General features: G+C 46.2%; 1 protein-coding gene across 1 annotated transcript in view; it reads right to left on the reverse strand.

Moving 5' to 3' along the window:
- Window positions 1-21,123, reverse strand: part of DLGAP4 (DLG associated protein 4) — a 279,115-nt gene that overhangs the window by 21,803 nt on the left and 236,189 nt on the right. Inside the window, 2 exon segments of the mRNA XM_030212654.1 lie at window positions 2-177; window positions 180-245. Of these exon segments, the coding sequence (XP_030068514.1) occupies window positions 2-177; window positions 180-245 (242 nt within the window).

Below are 21,123 nucleotides of genomic sequence, written 5' to 3' on the forward strand. Positions count from 1 at the left end.
TTTCTCGAGCCGGGGTAACCAGGCTGACTTGTGTCACGCTTGGTGCCTTGGTGCTGTCCAAGCTGTCCGAGGAACTGCTAAGGCCAGACTGGCTGTTGGAGTCGCTCTTCTGGTCCTGGTTGTCCAGATACGTGTCCTGGGCAGACTCTGTGCTGCTCTGCACCGTGACGGATATAACGGCTTGGAGGTGGTCCGAGGCGGCACAGGGGGTGGAGTCTTTTTATACGCTGGAATGCATGATGAGCCTGCAGTGGAAGGTGCAAGGGGAGAGGAAGGAAATGAGGCGGCTACATTAAGCTGAATAAAAACATGCATTTAAAGAACGGATCAGGACTAAAAGCAGGGTGGCACGATCAGTTGCAGAGGGAGAAGCAAACAGGCAGAAGAGATGCAGCACAAAGAGTTACACCTCCACCCCCAAAAAAATACACAAAAAACAAACAAACATTACATGCTGAATACATGAACTATACTGGAACAGCTCCTTGTGACTCTGGGCAAGTCACTTAACCCTCCATTGCCCCACATAAGCTGCATTGAGCCTGCCATGAGTGGGAAAGCCCAGGGTACAAATGTAACAAAAATAAAATAGATACTATTGGAGATTCTACATGGAATGTTGCTACTATTGGAGATTCTACATGGAATGTTGCTACTCCACTAGCAACATTCCATGTAGAAGGCCGCGCAGGCTTCTGCTTCTGTGAGTCTGACGTCCTGCACGTACGTGCAGGACGTCAGACTCACAGAAACAGAAGCCTGCGCGGCCACATTGGTGATCCGCAAGGGCCGACTTCTACATGGAATGTTGCTAGTGGAATAGCAATATTCCATGTAGAATCTCAAATAGTAGCAACAGTGGAGGACTGGCCTAGTGGTTAGGGTGGTGGACTTTGGTCCTGGGGAACTGAGGAACTGAGTTCAATTCCCACTTCAGGCACAGGCAGCTCCTTGTGACTCTGGGCAAGTCACTTAACCCTCCATTGCCCCATGTAGGCCGCATTGAGCCTGCCATGAGTGGGAAAGCGCAGGGCACAAATTTAACAAAAAAAAAAAAAAAAAAACCACTTAGCACACAGCTACAAATAAGAGAATGAACCAAAACTGCCTTACATGGCCATGTTTTGACACACTGCCTGCATCAGGGATAGAACAAAACAATGAACCCCCCCCCTCCCACCCCCCCACCCCAAAAAGAGACATACAGAATTGTTTATTATACTTGCAAAATTGTTTTAAACCGACAAGCAAACAACAGAACACTAACTAAAATAATAATAATAAAAAAAAGATTAATTACAAGTTTTTATATACAAGCTTTACCAAGTGAGTTCCTGTATAATTCAGTATCACCACAATGTCGCCATCATTCCTACCCTTGCATTAAATATGGCTTGATATTTGCTTACAAGATTCTGTCACAGAGTAAATGATGTCTGTAAACGGCCTGTATGACAGCAGCGAAAAGACAGCACGGGATAAGTCTCATGTTTCACTTAGGATCCTATGCTCCAGCCAGCCACAGGAGGAGTCTTTTAGATTTAATTGTGGAAACTTCTATAGAACCAGACATAGTAACATAGTAAATGACGGCAGATAAAGACCTGAACGGTCCCATCCAGTCTGCCCAACAAGCTGTAAAATTAGTGGCGATTTGTTCCTTAAGCTTAAAGGTTGTGTGCAAAACTTGAGTGGAGGAGTGGCCTAGTGGTTAGGGTGGTGGACTTTGGTCCTGGGGAACTGAGTTCAATTCCCACTTCAGGCACAGGCAGCTCCTTGTGACTCTGGGCAAGTCACTTAACCCTCCATTGTCCCATGTAAGCCGCATTGAGCCTGCCATGAGTGGGAAAGCGCAGGGTACAAATGTAACAAAAATAAAATAGATACTATTGGAGATTGTACATGGAATGTTGCTACTATTTGAGATTCTACATGGAATGTTGCTATTCCACTAGCAACATTCCATGTAGAAGCCTGCGCGGCCACATTGGTGATCTGCAAGGGCCGGCTTCTACATGGAATGTTGCTAGTGGAATAGCAACATTCCATGTAGAATCTCAAATAGTAGCAACATTCCATGTAGAATTTCAAATAGCAACAGTGGAGGAGTGGCCTAGTGGTTAGGGTGGTGGACTTTGGTTCTGGGGAACTGAGGAACTGAGTTCAATTCCCGGCCCAGGCAGCTCCTTGTGACTCTGGGCAAGTCACTTAACCCTCCATTGCCCCACGTAAGCTGCATTGAGCCTGCCATGAGTGGGAAAGCGCAGGGTACAAATGTAACAAACAAAACAAACTTACCACCATTTAGAGTTCTCTAGGACCCCCCTATCCCTCAAGAATCTGAGCATATTAAAAAAAAAAAAAAAAGGCCTGCTCTTTTTTTCTGTAATGTGGCAGCTAGCTCTGAAAGTAACAGAGGAGCAGCTCTCATCTGCCAAGAACAAAACTGTTCATTTCCACAGAGAACTCAGTGGCTGGCCTCCAGCTGTCCGAGCTGCTGACTTCCCTAAAGCTGGCTCAGCACTTACTAACAACTGGTAATTCCCCTACAATGACAGGAGATGATTCATCACTGCTCCAAGGCACTTATTCATTGTTGAAATTACACAGCTTTCCCTGGGCACTGCCTGGTCCACAAGATGCTGCTCACAGAAACTTAAATGAATTACATACAGGACAGAGGAAAGAGTAGCAAATTATCTAATAGTACCAGTGTCTAGAAGTGCTGTACAGTATTTCAAAACACACGCGTTATCTATCTGGAACAGGGAGCCTTGGAAGTCTTGTTCAGAATGACAGAAAAAAAAAAAAAAAAAGCAGAAATGGAGTTCTAACCTAAATCCCCCACATCCAGCAACACAACGTAACCAATGATCGTACTGGACAATATACAATCTTCATCCCTTCCATCACACCTACCTCACTTTGACCACAATATAACCTGTACTAGCCTTTGAGCCCGTAAAAACGGGCTATTATAGGAAGGGGGGGTTGAAGGGCCCGCCCCCGCCGCCGAGTTTGCCGCTGCCCCCCCCGAGCCATCACCACCCACCTTCCACCCGGCCGGGCCCTCGCTCCGCTATTGAAACAGCGAGGGTCCGGGAACGCAGCACTTGAGCTCTGCTGAGCTGCCGACGTCGGCCTTCGTTCTTCTCTGCCTGTCCCGCCCTCGTGTGACGTAACGTCGTCGAGGGCGGGACAGAGGCAGAGAAGAAGAAGGAAGGGCGATGTCGGCAGCTCAGCAGAGCTCAGTGCTGCGTTCCCGGACCCTCGCTGTTTCAATAATGGAGTGAGGGCCCGACTGGGTAGAAGGTGGGTGGCGGCGGCCACTCGGGTGGGGGGAGCGTTAGACGGCGGTGTCCCTCCCTCAGAAATGCGCAGTACAGACCCTCTGTGTTCCGCCCCCCCGTCATCACGTATTGACGCGGGGGCGGGGCAGAGAAGGTCTCTACTGCGCATTTGCGAGTGAGTACGGTCACTCGCCGTTTATATGTTTGATTTGTTATCAACTGACTGGCGAACGCCTTTACAGTACTATGTAAGCCACATTGAGCCTGCAAATAGGTGGGAAAATGTGGGGTACAAATGTAACAAATGAATAAATTGTCAGCCCAGACACGGGTGTCTATAAAGATGAGACATTTTCAGAATGGCCGCCGAGAGACAGAACCGGGCCCAGGGTACAGACGCAGTCACAGCCTCCTTACCTTCCTGCGTTCTGCACCTCACACGGTCTGTCACTCTCCTGCTCCTGTGTGTCTGGACCCGGGTTACTGTGTTAACGCAATCACCCAGGTCCCGACACACAGACCGAGGGAGCAGAACCTTCTGCCTACCTCCGTAAGCCTTCCTGGTGCCGAGGCCCCCCCTTGGAGGCCAGGCACAGGGAAACCCCCCCCCCCCCCCCACTCAGTGGCCCTGGTGAAGGCATAAAGGGTCATGGATTTAACATACCGCCGTTTTCTCGTACAACCAAAAGCACTTGAGACTGTATAAAAATAGCGTTGAGAAATTGGCACCAAAATATTTTAAGCGCTGGTCCATAAAGGATCCTTTATAAAACAGCAGCTAAGCGCATAAACACTGCCTAACTTAAGGAGCCGGCAATTAACTCCTGCTGAAAGCAGGACATAAATGCTGACATGATAAGGTCTATTCTGTAATGATGCTCGTAAATTCTGGAACCACCCCTGGCCATGCCCCCTTGATTTTATGCACTACAGAATTTCCACGTGCATCGTTAAATACGAGTGTATAAATCCCAATTAAGGCCAATTGCTTGTTAGCAGCCAATTACTGGCACTGATTGGCTCATCAATTTGCGTGCGCAAATTTAGTCGCCATATCTAGAATCCAGGGGTATATGCAGAACCAGCAACTAATGGGTACCAGCAGGACCCATGAAATATTTTGGGTTTTCCAAATTTGAAAGACAGTGGCAGAAATGTCCTTTAACATTTGAGAAAGAGATGTTCCCTCTAAACGAGCTGCAAATGTTAATAAGTTGATCCACCCAAAATCTAGAACTTTCTGGACCTATTTCTACATAATCACATGGAACCAAACTCCTCAAATGGTTTCTTCTAGATTTTAAAGACTTCTGCCATGATAAATTACTTACCACAATCCCTGATCCTCTAAGGGCTAGATTTATTGAAATGTGCTACTGCGTCAGCACACACTAATGAAGTTAACAGGTGTTAATTAATGTATGCCATTGCATAAAATAGGCCCTATGGTAAAAATACATTATCTCAGAGTAGCACCTTTTAATACATCAAGCCCTTAATATGCTTTTTAGTTCCTGTCCTGCTACCTTTCAAATATCTCACTCAAAAGTATTTTATGTGGAGGAGTGGCCCAGTGGTTAGGGTGGTAGACTTTGGTCCTGGGGAACTGAGGAACTGAGTTTGATTCCCACGTTAGGCACAGGCAGCTCCTTGTGACTCTGGGCAAGTCACTTAACCCTCCATTGCCCCATGTAAGCCGCATTGATCCTGCCATGAGTGGGAAAGCGCAGGGTACAAATGTAACAAAATAAAATAGATACTATTGGAGATTCTACATGGAATGTACATAAGTAATGTCATACTGGGAAAAGACCAAGGGTCCATCGAGCCCAGCATCCTGTCCACGACAGCGGCCAATCCAGGCCAAGGGCACCTGACAAGCTTCCCAACGTACAAACATTCTAATACATGTTATTCCCGGAATTGTGGATTTTTCCCAAGTCCATTTAGTAGCGGTTTATGGACTTGTCCTTTAGGAAACCGTCCAACCCCTTTTTAAACTCTGCTAAGCTAACCGCCTTCACAACTTTCTCTGGCAACGAATTCCAGAGTTTAATTATATGTTGGGTGAAGAAAATTTTTCTCCGATTTGTTTTAAATTTACTACACTGTAGTTTCATCGCATGCCCCCTAGTCCTAGTATTTTTGGAAAGCGTGAACAGACGCTTCACATCCACCTGTTCCACTCCACTCATTTTGTATACCTCTATCATGTCTCCCCTCAGCCATCTCTTCTCCAAGCTGAATAGCCCTAGTCTCCTTAATCTTTCTTCATAGGGAAGTCGTCCCATCCCCGCTATCATTTTAGTCGCCCTTTGCTGCACCTTTTCCAATTCTACTATATCTTTCTTGAGATGTGGCGACCAGAATTGAACACAATACTCAAGGTGTGGTCGCACCATGGAGCGATACAACTGCGTTATAACATCCTCACACCTGTTTTCCATACCTTTCCTAATAACACCCAACATTCTATTCGCTTTCCTAGCCGCAGCAGCATACTGAGCAGAAGGTTTCAGCGTATTATCGACGACGACACCCAGATCCCTTTCTTGGTCCGTAACTCCTAACGTGGGAACCTTGCATGACGTAGCTATAATCGGGTTCTTTTTCCCCACATGCATCACCTTGCACTTGCTCACATTAAATGTCATCTGCCATTTAGCCGCCCAGTCTCCCAGTCTCTACTATTGGAGATTCTACATGGAATGTTGCTATTCCACTAGCAACATTCCATGTAGAAGGCTGCGCAGGCTTCTGTTTCTGTGAGTCTGACATCCTGCACGTACGTATGTGCAGGACATCAGACTCACAGAAGCAGAAGCCTGCGCGGCCACATTGGTGATCTGCAAGGGCTGACTTCTCTACATGGAATGTTGCTAGTGGAATAGCAACATTCCATGTAGAATCTCAAATAGTAGCAACAGTGGAGGAGTGGCCTAGTGGTTAGGGTGGTGGACTTTGGTCCTGAGTTTGATTCCCACTTCAGGCACAGGCAGCTCCTTGTGACTCTGGGCAAGTCACTTAACCCTCCATTGCCCTATGTAAGCCGCTTTGAGCCTGCCATGAGTGGGAAAGCGCGGGGTACAAATGTAACAAAAAAAAAAATCCCAATTTCATCCATCGAATGATAATCCACAGGAATGTGCGAGAGATGGAAAAAAATGTAAGGACTGCACTAGTGAAATTATTAGAAGTACCAGGCCACAAGAACCTTTTATAAATCAAGGGAAGAGTTCATTCTTGTTACCAATCTATAAAAAAAAAAATCCAAAACAACAACAAAAAAAAGTAAATCCTGCCCCCCCCCCCCACCCCCGGGGTTGATATTCAAAGGGTTTAACCGGGCAAGAGAGGCTCCTGATATCACCAGTAACTGGCCATCCTCTGACTGGTTAGGCTAGGGGCGGTACAGAGGGAAGAGCTTGGGTAGAATCAGCACTTGTTAGTCCATTAGTAGGAAGCGCACGGACAGCAAAAAGGGGGAAAGGGGGAAAGGGACTTAATATACCGCCTTTCTGAGGTTTTTGCAACTACATTCAAAGCGGTTTACATATATTCAGGTACTTATTTTGTACCAGGGGCAAATGGAGGGTTTAAGTGACTTGCCCAGAGTCACAAGGAGCTGCAGTGGGAATCGAACTCAGTCCCAGGATCAAAGTCCACTGCACTAACCACTAGGCTACTCCTCCACTCATTCCACCATAAGAGCCACCTATCAGTGATGCACATGGCTGATTGCCTGATACTTGGCTCACTTACTGATATTGTGATGTCATAAGGGAAAGGGGAAAAGGGAAATGAGACTTGATATATTGCCTTTCGTTTACATAGTATATACAGGTACTTGTATGGGCAATGGAGGGTTAAGTGACTTGCCCCAGTCACAAGGAGCTGCAGTGGGAATGAACTCAGTTCCCACAGGAAAGTCTACTGCACTAACCACTAGGCTACTCTTCCATCGTCAGTTATATTCTGTGAAATAATGTGAACAAGCTTAGGATCCCATTTACTAATCCTCTAGCGCACCTTAGTAAACAGAGCACGTAGACTAAACAAATCTGGTGATCTCGTCAGGTACTTCATATCTTCTCTAGCTCAGTGGTCTTCACTGATTTAGACCAGGCCACTTTGGATACAAATGATCTACAGGAGAGCTGCAAATATCTTCCTTTCTGGGTCTCAGACGCTGCTGACCAGCCTGTCAATGACGTACCTTCCAGGTCCACCTTCAAACTTTTCACCAAGGGTATCCTCAAGGAGGTGGGAGCCTCCAAAAGCCTTTTCTTCTATTGAGAAATGCCTTGAGTCCTTCAAGTATGTGGCTCTTCCCCCACCCTCTATTCACATCCCCCTTTCCAAGGCCCTGAAAAAAAATTAAATAAAAACCCAAAACAAAAGGAACAATGGAGGCCACCACTGGCTCTCCAGGCCTATACACTGCTCTAAGCTCCTGCTCACCAGAACCCTGCAGAAGCTGGGCTGATGGAAGGACACCAGGTCTACTGTCAATGCAGAAGTGGAACTAAGAAAGGGAAGGCTAACTGGTTAAAAACATCATTCTGCTCCTGCCTGGAGCACGGTTACTAGTAGCAGCCAGAAAAAAAAAACCGGAACTCAACAGTACATAGAGCCCTTGAAAAAAAAAAAAAAAAGCAAGGACAAAGGTGGGAGACCTGAATTTACATTCAGAAAAATGGCTCTTTGTGTCTGTTCACACCAAGAGCCAGAAACATTCACAAAACACTGAATGTTGCTAATAGCAACAAATAACCCAGTCCATAGCTTAAGCCTCAAAGATCGTCACACCCTGTTCATTTCTGTAAAACTGGTCTCCCAGTTTCAATGGTTTGTTTAGGCTTAATTAGCAACAGGATGCTGCAAGGGTCAGTTCTGCAAACCACTGGGGGAGGTTAGAGGCAGAAAGACCCCAAAAGATCAGGATTAAAGTACCGGGTAGTAAACATTTGTGAAGAGGGAAAAGGCTTTGGTGCTGGGTAATTGCTGGAACTCTGCAGCCTGTAGAACACAAATTTAACTGACAGAAGGGGGGGGGGGGGGGGGGGGGGGTCGAGCTATACATTTTTTTTTTAAAATCAATCATATCTAAGGCTCTCTTATAAACCATTTGTCTTAATATAAAAATGCTGGGAAGTTCAACATTTTATTGTGGTCTCATTAATTTTTAAGCTGGTGCCACTCTGGATTCTAATGAACTGCAGGAGAGTCGCAAATATCTTCCATGCGGGGCCACGGCACTGCTACTGGGGGGATGGGGGGCATCCTCAAGGTTGTATTTCTAAATGCTTTATTTAAAAAACCAAAAACTTATATACCACTTAAGTGGTTTACAAAAGAACATACATAATTATATACAGACTTTTTAAAATACAAAATCAGTTTTGATTCATGTTTTATCAGAGCAAACAAAACAAAAAGGAGGTGAACCCTCACGAAACGTGGGATATAAAACAAAAAGTGAGGAGATGGTTGAGGGATACCAACACTTGTATATTTTATTTAAAAAGAAAAATAAAAAATAAAAATAACACCGTACATAAAATGACCTAACACTGCCAAAAACTCAATAAAACACAGCCACAAACTGTGTTTGAGAAGTTTTCTTAAATTCGACCACATTACTACAAAACCGCAAGCTTCCCGTAAGAGCTTGCCACGCTTGAATACGGCACCAGTAAAGGAAGACGTTCTGGTTCCACATGGAGCGTCTGCATCATGGATCTAAGGACAGCCGCATCGTGATTTCTGATCATTTAAATGCCTTTTGGATCGTACACTTTGAGGACATGTTTAAAGTACAAAGGGGGTAACAGCATAAAGGGCTTGATGAACCAAGATCACCACTTTAAATTAAATACGCTGAGTATTGGTAGCCAATGCAAATTCCTAAGAACTGGTAATATATGTGAAAGTTTTCATACGCTGACAATAAGCCATGCTGCAGGCATTCTGTACCGCTTGCCAATGCCCTGAGTCATGGAGATGATAAACCAAGGTACAGGGCATTGCAATAATCCAACCGAAACAATACCAAACTTGCACAACAGTTCTGAAGTCATATGCAGATAACACTGGTTTAAGCGAGGCGTAGTGCCCTCTGAGTGCACGGAGCCAACAATAACATGGTGACGCGCCCCGACGGACCTGCGTGAACGGGACCCAGCAAATGATAGATACGAACACACATGTATTTATGTCGCAGCTTTGGCGGGGTACCAAGCCTGATGGGACAGCTGCGTTCGGTTGAACCCCCTTGCAGTGCAGCGGGGAGCTCTGTATATGGTTGGCAGTCTTGCTAATGGCGGCGGACTGTGTGGGCTGTTTAAGCCGGAAGGTTTTGGCTGGCTTGGGTATACCAGTGCAAATTTTTGATGGTATGAAAATAAAGCTGCGGCCAAGTTGTGCCAAGATAATAAAATGCATCGTCTCCTGATTTATTGCATCATCACAATTACTCGGCAGGCACGAGGGGTCTCGGCTGCCTATGTTATAATCTGCATTCGCTTTTGTCTACGGAGAAGTGCCTTGTCCTTCAAGCCCCGGGACTCTTCCTTCCACCCACTTTCCCCTTTCTGTCCTGAGCCTGGGTAGACAGGCAGAGTAGCAGGAAAAAAAAACCCATAGAAAGACAATGGGGGCAGCCGTTGGCCCCTGGGGTTTGGCACTCATGCTTTACTGGTTTGCTGTGTGTCAAAAATAAAACAAGGGACACTTCATGATCTTAAACTGCAGACTTGAAAAAATAAATGATTTTAGATGTTAATACATCTAAAGCCAAAGGCAGAATGGGCAGCGCCGGCTTGGGTGTGTGAAAAACAGCTGACAAGGCAACAGCTGCAACACCCAAAACAATGATATTGACCTATAAACTATTGTCGTCTTGCAAAAGCGTAAAGTATATGCACAACATTTCTGGATCTTTACATTTTATATTTACTCTATTACTCTTTGGGGTTCTACATGGAATGCTGCTACTAATTGGGATTCCGGAATCTTGTAACTCTTTAGGATTCCAGAATCTTCAGAACTTTTAGTACAAGAACAGTGTTGGGCAGACTTCTATGGTCTGTGCCCTGAGAATGGCAAGGACAAATCAAACTTGGTATACAGTATCACATACCATGTAAAATGAGTTTTTATTTTGTTGGGCAGACTGGATGGACCGTACAGGTCTTTATCTGCCATCATTTACTATGTTACTGTGTTTCTCCTGGGTACTTGCTAGTAGGCAGGACCAGCATTAGGGGGTGGCAAACAGGGCAACTGACCTGGGCCCTCATACCATAGGGAGCCTCATCTACTTAAAGCTGAAGGAGGCATAGGCCTAAGGCCAGCTTTTTTGGGCTCCTTCCCCGATTTCTGCCCTGGGCTTCTGAATGTCTAACACCAGCCCTGCCAGTAGATACCAACATCTCCAACCCCCACCCTTAAACACTTCAGACCCAGGCAAATAAGGAAGGGATTTTCTGTCTATCTACTTTTGGGTCACCCCCTCTTCTGTTCTGTGCAGGCTGCTTGAGAGGACCCTCCCCCCAACCAGTAGTGCTTCTATCTTAGTGCCCCCCCTTCCCAGTGCTTCTCAATTCCTCCACCCACCCCACACCCAAAGTCATTTCCATGCCATGACAGAAGCAGAGAACATAGTAGATGATGGCAGAGAAAGACCTGCACTGTCCATCCAGTCTGCCCAACAAGGTAAACTCATATCAGCTACTTTATATATATACCTGACCTTGATTTGTATCTGCCATTTTCAGGGCACAGACCGTAGAAGTCTGCCCAGCACTAGCCCCGCCTCCCACCAATGGCTCTGCCACCCAATCTCGGCTAAGCTCCTTAGGATCCATTCCTTCTCAACAGGATTCCTTTATGTTTATCCCACACATGTTTGAATTCCGTTACCGTTTTCATTTCCACCACCTCCCGTGGGAGGGCATTCCAAGCATCCACTACTCTCTCCGTGAAAAAATACTTCCTGACATTTTTCTTGAGTCTGCCCCCCTTCAATCTCATTTCATGTCCTCTCGTTCTACCATCTTCCCATCTCCGGAAAAGGTTGTTTGCGGATTAATACCTTTCAAATATTTGAACGTCTGTATCATATCACCCCTGTTTCTCCTTTCCTCCAGGGTATACATGTTCAGGTCTACAAGTCTCTCCTCATACATCTTGTAACGCAAATCCCATACCATTCTCTTAGCTTTTCTTTGCACCGCTTCAATTCTTTTTACATCCTTCGCAAGATACGGCCTCCAAAACTGAACACAATACTCCAGGTGGGGCCTCACCAACGACTTATACAGGGGCATCAACACCTCCTGTCTTCTGCTGGTCACACCTCTCTCTATACAGCCTAACAACTTTCTAGCTACTATGGCCACGCCTTGTCCACACTGTTTCATCGCCTTCAGAGAAGGCACAAAACAGGTAAGGGTACCTCTTAGGACATCCTGCTGGTGGGATGGAGAACAGAAGTGGGTTTATTAAACTTAATATATCATCCTCCCATAGAAAGTAGCATGGCTGTTTACGAAAATCACCACGAAAGGAACACCAAATTACAATAACAGAGAATAAACGCAGGTAGATAGGCAACTCCACAGAGGCCTTACTAGCGTCATAGGCCTGCAGAAAAATAGGTTTTTAGGGCAACTTTAAATTTAGAAAGTGAAGGTTATTAAATGTAAAGGATAGGGGCACAGAGTTCCAAAGTAGGGTAGCAAAGAAAAAAAAAGGCATGTGACAGGCTGAATCGAAGTGAGCTAGTCAAACCGGGTGTATATAAGAACCCATCAAGTAAATGGAGTAACCTGGCAAAAGGAAAGGGGGATGGGGTCTGATGTGCTGCCTCTCTGTGCTTACAATCAAAGCGGTTTACATATTATATACAGGTACTTATTTGCACTGGAGCAATGGAGGGTATGCGAGTTGCCCAGACTCAACTCACAAGGACTACAGTAGGCACTGAACCCAGTTCCCCCCTGGTTCTCAGGCCACTACACTAGGGGCGTAGCCAAGACCTCACGGCAGGAGAGGGGCACATTTTGGTCTGCCACCCTGCCGCCCTTCCTCCCTCCCCGCCATTTAAAACCTTGGCTGGCGGGGGGTCCCCAACCCTTGCCAGCTGAAGCCTTATCCAGCGTCGCCTGCCCTGCTCACTCTTCCCCTCACGTCCTGCACACTCCTTTTAGTGAAATTTCAGTTTCACTAAAAGGAGCGTGCCAGGACGTCAGGGGAAGAGCAATAGGGCAGGCAACATGGCGGTGCCGAGACCGGCGCTGGATGAAGGCTTCAGCTGGCGAGGATTGGGAACCCTTTCAGCAAAACAGTAGCCCAGAAGAAATTTTGGGGGGGGGGGGGGTGGGGGGGCCCAGACTCCCCACATGGCTACTTCACTGAACTAGCCATTAGGCTACTCCTCCACCACTCAGCCAACACAGAGTGAAACACCTTATGGGTCAATGATAGAATCTTAAAATGAATTCAATACTGTCCAGGCATCCATCAATGTGTGCCTCAAAACAATGAATCCTATTTACTTGACACAGGATCATACTGCCATGTTTTGCACAGTTTGCAGGCCATCTGATGAAGTGTTGCGAGTCCAGCCATAGATATTACAACAATGCAGTCAGGATGCTATCAATGCATAGAGCAGAGGTTCCCCCAAACCTGGTCCTTGGAGGCACCCCAGCCAGTCAGGTTTTCAGGATATACCCACAAAGAATATTCATGACCAGAGATTTGCATGCACTGCCTCCACTGCATGCAAATCTCTCTCATGGAATATTCATTGTGGGTATATCCTGAAACCTCACTGGCTGGGGTGCCTCCAGGACCCAGGTTCGGGAACCACTGGCGTAGGGGTAAGATCTTCCGAGATGACTCATCCAGGTAGAAGTGCACACCGCATTACTGTCTGTGCCCTCAACAGGTTTAAACGAGGTCCACAATCCGGGACAGTGGGGAGTGATGGGCTACGACTACGCTCTATGGTTGGTTACAGAGGGCAGGGCTTTGGAACGGCCAGGAAAGTGTAGGAACCTAAGCTCTGACCCCCAAGGACAGCGCTATCTGAGAACTGGTAGCTTTCTTTCTAGAGAGGAGCACTGGACACAGGCATCTATACTATCCCCTACCCCTATAGAGTTTATAACCTTACGGATCAGGAGTATACAGCAGAAAACATTTAAATAGCACCAAAGGACGAATGCCTTCAGGTAAAGCGAGTCTACAGCAAGGAAGAATGAGACAGAACAAGAATAATGCCCCCCCCCCAAGAAAAAAAAACAGCAGCATTTAAAAAGGCACAGGAAATAAACAGCTGATTTTTAGAAGGTGTGAAAGCAACAGTAAAACAGGAGATCAAGAAAAACTTGCAGTATTGCAAGAGGAAAGGGGAAAAAAAATATCTGCAGATAAAATATAGTCCTATAGTTAAGAACCAAAATTATAAACAGATCACAAGACCAGAACGACAGCGTAAGCAATTTACAATAGAAGTAAAAAGTAAGTAAATGAAGTACTCTGGGAGAAGCAGCTGTACTTTACGATAAGCACAGAGACAGGCATCAAGGACAGGAGATTCATCAGAGGGGAAATGGCTCAAAATAAAATCGATCGCCTTCTAACAATACACTTCAAGTTCTGAACAAGGCCAAGGTGCGTTCACATGGCACACAAGGAGAACGATGCGAGCAGCTGGGATGGAGATTGGTTTGCTCATCTCGCTGCCTGCAGTGTAGGAAGTGCCTGCCGCTTACCCACATATGAGAATTTTAGGGACAGCAAAGTATGTCGCCAGGAAACCAGCCAATTGTCATTTCTGTTGCCAGAAACTCGCGTCCCTGCAGACTGCCCATGCCAGAGGCAGAGGAGTCTCTGAAAAGAAATGTGGAAGCCCATGAATCCTTTGGAATAAAACTGGGATTGGCTCAACGTTACTTTGAAGAGGTTCATGCAGTTAAGATGCACATCCTTCCATCCCTAAACCGGCATTAATGTATCTGTCTTTATGCTCCACCTTCACCTATGCTGCTTATTAAGATACTAGTAAAAAAGGCCCATTTCTGAAAGAAGTGAAACGGGCGCTAGCAAGGTTTTCCTGGGAGTGTGTGTTTGAGAGAGTGTGTGTGTGAGAGTGACTGTGAGAGAGAGAGAGAGAGAGTGAATGTGCGAGTGTGTGTGTGTGTGTGTGACAGAGAGTGAGACTGGGTGTGAGTGTGTCTGTGACAGAGAGAGAGAGTGTGTGTGTGTGAGATTGAGAGTGTGTGCCAGGGGCGTCCCCCCCCTCCCTCCGAGTTCCAGGGTCATCCCCTCCTTCCCTCTGTCAGAGTTTCAGGCTCACTTCCTCTGTCTGAGTTTCAGGCTCCCTCCCTCTAAGTTCCAGGGTCCCCCCCTCCCTACGAAGTTTAAAAGTCATCTTGACTTACCTCGTTGGGGTTACGGTGGGCGCCAGCAGCGGTAAAAGGCGTGCAGGCTCGGCCCTTCTCTCTCAGCTGTGGTCCCGCCCTCATTTCCTGTTTCCGTAAGGGTGGGACCACAGCTGAGAGAGAGAGAAAAGGGACAAGGCTGCACGCGTTTTACCGCTATCGTGTGGTTGGTCAGTGCTGCTTGTGACGAACCAGGAAGCACGCTAACGCCAGGACAGGAGATGGGTACAGCGTTACAGGCAGCACAAACCCTACAAACCCTTCACTGCCATGGAGTCAGCTTCAGAACGTTGGAGGTGCTTTTTATTATAGTAGATTCCATTATAAATTATGTTGACATTGTTAAGTAGCCACAAAATGTGCTATTTCATCATTTTCTTTCTGTTGAAATTCTCTATTGCCTACGTGCAGGTTCATCTTGTGGTAACACTGATGTGGGTGAATTTCTTCAAAAAAGGAAGTAAATAAATCCAAATCTACTATAATAAAACTCACCCTCAACGTTCTGAAGACAACGTTCTGAAGTCACTCAGTCACTCCCTGAAGGGTTCATGGATTCATGGTGGTGAAGCCACAACACTGACCATGTCTCTCTGCCCCGCCCTCACATGACGGACCAATCAGAAAAAACACCCTCAACATTCTGAAACACAAAGGACCATCACAACACCATTGCCAGGCCACACTAGGCAACGTAAGACGGACCAATCAGAGGAAACTACGTGACAATAAGGGAGGAGCATTCCCCAGCAGAATGGCTCATTATCTGGGCAGCACGGAGAGCACAGAACCACCGCTGGAACGAGAGAAGAATATTCCTGCTGTGGGTATGTGCAAAAATAGACCCCGGGGGGGGGGGGGGGGGAAGAGACATTTTTAAATGCCTAATGCCAGTACTGAAGAGTGCCAGAGGGCCTATAGCACAGACTATATTTGGGATCACTTGACATGGAGTCAGAGGAGCCGGAAAACAACGTGCCCGTCACCATCTGGGACGTGGGCGAACAGGACAAGCTGCGGCCCAGCTGGAAGGATTACCCGCGACCCAGCCAGCAGCAAACAGCGACCAAGGACAGCACAGCACATCCCCAACCCCAAGCAAAAACAAAACAAAAAAAGACACACAACAACCTGCACACACACCGCACCCTCACACACACACACACAAAATAACTCTGTGACACATACACACACACACAAAAAAAGCCACATGCTAGCGCACGTTTCATTGGTTTCGGAAACGGGCCTTTTTTACTAGTAAATACATAAATAAGTGCTGACCTACAGCGTTAACTGGCCACATACTACTACTTAGCATTTCTATAGCGCTGCCAGGGTTACGCAGCGCTGTACAAGTTTAACATGGGGAAGGACAGTCCCTGCTCAGGAGAGCTTACAATCTAAAGGTTACAAACTATGTAGTCACTGTAGGTAACATGAATGGGGAAGGTGGTTAGGCGCCAAAAGCAAGGGAGAAGAGATGGGCTTTGAGTAAGGACTTGAAGATGGGCAGGGAGGGCGCATGGCGTATGGGCTCGGGAAGTCTGTTCCAGGCATAAGGTGATGCGAGGCAGAAGGGGCGGAAGTCACATGAAAAGATGGCTACAACAACAGCACTGGAAATTGCCAGCAGCACACAGCAAAATATTTTAATCGCTCAGGCAGAAAAAGGTTATCTGGTGTTTCTCTCTTCCAGTTCTCAGGGTTTTTTTTTTTTGGGGGGGGGGGGGGGGGGGGGGGGTAGAAGCTGGTCTCCGTTGAAAAAAAAAAAGTGCAGTGAGGGATCCCCCTCAGAAGTTGCAGTATTGGAAATATAGGAGAGCGCCCCCCCCCCTCAAGACACATGATCAATGGACAGACAGCCCCCTCTTCTTTGGTCAGGAATTCTGAACCCAGTCCAAAGGACACACCTAGCCAGTGAGGTTCCCAGGATACCCACAATGAATATGCATGAGAAAAATCTGCATACAAAGGAGGTGGGGCATGCAAACTTATCTCATGCATATTCATTGTGGGTATCCTGAAAATCTGATTAGCTAGATGTGTCCCGAGTACTGGGTTGAGAATCCCTCCTCTAGGTGAACCAAGTCTGGCACTTGCCCTCAACCCCTCTCCCCCAATTACAGTTTCAATTCAGTATTTGCAAGAACACTTTTCAAAAAACAACAAAAAGAAAAACAAACCCCTAAAAAAAAAAAAACCCATCCCACCCCCATGCGATAGAAGCTACTAGTTAATATAATTACCAAGGGGGAGTGGAGAAGTAGCCTAGTGGTTAGTGCAGTGGACTTTAACCCTGGGGAGCTGAGTTCAATTCCCACTGCAGCTCCTTGTGACTCTGGGCAAGTCACTTAACCCTCCATTGCCCCAGGTACAAATAAGTACCTGAATATATGTAAACCGCTTTGAATATAGTTGCAAAAACCTCAGAAAGGCGGTATATCAAGTCCCATTTCCCTATTTGAGATTCTACATGGAATGTTGCTAGTGGAGGAGTAGCCTAGTGGAAACTGGGTTCAATTCCCACTGCAGCTCCCTGTGACTCTGGGCAAGTCACTTAACCCTCCATTGCCCCTGGTACAAAATAAGTACCTGAATATACTATGTAAACTGCTTTGAATGTAGTTGCAAAAACCTCAGAAAGGCAGTATATCAAGTCCCATTTCCCTTTCCCCCTTTCCTTTATGACATCACAATATCAGAAGTGAGCCAAGTATCGGGCAATCAAGCCATTGTGACATCACTGATGAGGTTGGCTCTTATTGGTGGAATGAGTGGAGGAGTAGCCTAGTGGTTAGTGCAGTGGACTTTGATCCTGGGGAACTGAGTTCAATTCCCACTGCAGCTCCTTGTGACTCTGGGCAAGTCACTTAACCCTCCATTGCCCCTGGTACAAAATAAGCACCTGAATAGATGTAAACCGCTTTGAATGTAGTTGCAAAAACCTCAGAAAGGCGGTATATCAAGTCCCAGTTCCCTGTCCCTGTTTGAGATTCTAGATGGAATGTTGCTACTATTTAGATTCTGTAGCTACTCTTTGAGATTCTACATGGAATGTTGCTATTCCACTAGCAACATTCCATGTAGAAGCCTGCCCTTGCAGATCAGCAACACAGCCGCGCAGGCTTCTGTTTCTGTGAGTCTGACGTGCAGGACGTCAAACTCACAGAAACAGAAGCCTGCGCGGGTGCATTGCTGATCTGCAAGGGCAGGCTTCTACATGGAATGTTGCTAGTGGAGGAGTAGCCTAGTGGTTAGTGCAGTGGACTTTGATCCTGGGGAACTGAGTTCGATTCCCACTGCAGCTCCTTGTGACTCTGGGCAAGTCACTTAACCCTCCATTGTCCCAGGTACAAATAAGTACCTATGTATATACTATGTAAGCCACATTGAACTTGCTGATGAGCGGGAAAGTGCGAGGATACAAATGTAAAAAAAAAATTAAAAAAAAAAAGAAGGTAATTCATATGCTAAGCAATGCTCTGAATCCAATTTGGTCGAGATATGCCAATTAAAGCTTCTGGCACATCAAAAAAATTGCATCACTTTAAAAAAAAAAAAAGTGTCTCATTATAACAACACAGGCATCTTTATCGTTCCTTGAGAATGAAAGCTGGCCCTTGTCCTCTTCAGATGGCACACAGCCAACGGTCAGATCACGCACTCCCATCAGTCGGGCCATTACAAAGATCCTTCCCATGTGGCTTCCGCCTTGCTTTGTCTCTGGTATTGCTAATCTCTCTATTTCTAGTTGCACACATCATCCACAGAGCACAACACACATCAACTCATGATCTGTGACGAGCTTGGCTGGCGCTCTGCCCAACCATGACTCACTCAACTCCAGACACAATGTGCAGGAGGACGGATGGGCTCATCAAGCGAGCAAAGTATTGTGTGCAGATAAGGGTACTGGGAAATAAAAGACACTTGGGTGAGGTAATGCCTAATTGCTTTCTAATCATAGGGGGCTCAAATACAGTACAGTGCAATGTGGCAAATCATGAAGTACTGAGGTGACAAAAAAAAAAAATCAGGAGAAAAGTTTTACTCCTTTGACTTCTGTGGCAGAAAAACGATGTTCTGAACGTAGCTATTTCATTTTGTTTCTACAGTGTAATCAGAAAACGTGATCTAGAATTTTATTTATTTTCTTGCTATTATATAGAGAAGGTTGAGTAGGTGGTGAACTTTTAATCAGGAATGAAACTGGGAAGACTAAAAGGGTCCTTTACTTATCACATATTTTATGATAGTAAGCAATAGATAAGTACTTTGTGGTATTGAGTACGACATACAGATTTGTTTTTCACCTCTTAATACTGTCACAGCGCTAAATTCATTGCTATTATTCTGTAGCAGATTAGCTAAATACCCAGAGGCACACACCAAAGAACAAAGCTATTTTAATAACTTCTCGCAGTCCAAATCGGTTCTGCTCCAGTCTGAGCTATTTCCCTGTCATTCTGCTCAGAACTAGAACCCTTGGGGTCGTCCTAGACTTGCATCCATGCGGTCAGTATGGCCTTGATTTAACGTTCTACCCAGGATATGCACCTGAAAGCTTTTCTATTCTGGCCTGGCCTCACTAAAAAAAAAAAAAAATCTATTAACTTTATATAAACTGTCTTCCTGGGATCCTCATCTATCAACTGCAGCTTGTCCAGACAATAAAATTGCTGATGGGAGCTCATATTTGAGCACGTTTCCCCAGCACTGGCTCCCCCCTGATGCCTATCACACAGAATATCATATTTTAATTCTTACACTGTCCATGTTATTCAGATCAGCCTTTATATCCACCTATTTTGTTCCTTACACGCCTAGAAATGCGCGCAGACTCATTGCTCGCGATCCCCGGGATGTGAGCCGAGGAAGGAGTTTTATCTACCCATCTTCCACTTTCCTAGCACCCTCTCTTTGCAACTCTCTCTCTCTCCCCCCCTTTGTAGCTACAAAAGGAACCCTTCCACAATCCAGGACAGTGGGGAGTGATGGGCTACGATTACGCTCTATGGTTGGTTACAGAGGGCAGGAAAGTGTAGGGGCCTAAGCTTTCACCCCAAGGACAGCGCTTATCTGAGAACTGGTAGCTTTCTTTCTAGAGAGAGCACTGGACACAGGTATCTATACTATCCCCTACCCCTATAGAGCTTATAACCTTACGGATCAGGAGTATACAGCAGAAAACATTTAAATAGCACCAAAGGACGAATGCCTTCAGGTAAAGCGAGTCTACAGCAAGGAAGAATGAGACAGAACAAGAATAAGGCCCCCCCCCCCCCCCCAATAAAAAAACCCAGCAGCATTTAAAAAGGCATAGGAAATAAACAGCTGATTTTTAGAAGGTGTGAAAGCAACAGTAAAACAGGAGATCAAGAAAAACTTGCAGTATTGCAAGAGGAAAGGGGAAAAAAAATATCTGCAGATAAAATATAGTCCTAGCACCCTCTCTTTGCAACTCTCTCTCCCCCCCCCCTTTATAGCTACAAAAGGAACCTTCTACAATTACATTTAAAAAGGGACCAAAGATCTCCCCACTCATTTTTTTTTTTTCTTAAACAACCTTTCTCCAAATACTTATGGGTGCAGCACTTAAGATTCCCCTGCAGGCTGATTGTTGAAGAACGGAGGTACAGTGTAATTATTTTATACTAGTAAAAAAGACCCGTTTCTCAAAGAAATGAAATGGGCACTAGCAAGGTGACGACTTTCCGCGATTAATGTTTTAAATGGAAAATTACCCCTTCTCCTGACACTCCTCCCTTCTTCCCGTACACTTCCCTCGACATCGCGTACCGTTGCCCGACGCTCCTCCCTTCTTACCAAACACTTCCCTCTGATAGTTCCCTCGACATCGCGTACCGTTGCCTGACGCTCCTCCCTTCTTCCCATACACTTCCCTCTGAGTTACCTCGACATCGCGTACCGTTGCCTGACGCTCCTCCCTTCTTCCCATACACTTCCCTCGACATCGCGTACCATTGCCTGACGCTCCTCCCTTCTTACCATACACTTCCGTCTGATAGGTCCCGCGACGTCGTGTACCGTTGCCTGGCAACTGTACACCGTAGCCTTCACTCACAGAAAATGACTCCTCCTGACGCTCCTACCTTCTTCCCATACACTTCCCTCTGATAGTTACCTCGACGTCGCGTACCGTTGCCTGACGCTCCTCCCTTCTTCCCATACACTTCCCTCTGATAGTTACCTCGACATCGCGTACTGTTGCCTGACGCTCCTCCCTTCTTCCCATACACTTCCCTCTGATAGTTCCCTCGACGTTGCGTATTGTTGCCTGACGCTCCTCCCTTCTTCCCGTACACTTCCCTCTGATAGTTCCCTCGACGTTGCGTATCGTTGCCTGACGCTCCTCCCTT

Source organism: Microcaecilia unicolor, chromosome 8, assembly GCF_901765095.1.
Source record: "Microcaecilia unicolor chromosome 8, aMicUni1.1, whole genome shotgun sequence".
Lineage (NCBI taxonomy): Eukaryota > Metazoa > Chordata > Amphibia > Gymnophiona > Siphonopidae > Microcaecilia > Microcaecilia unicolor.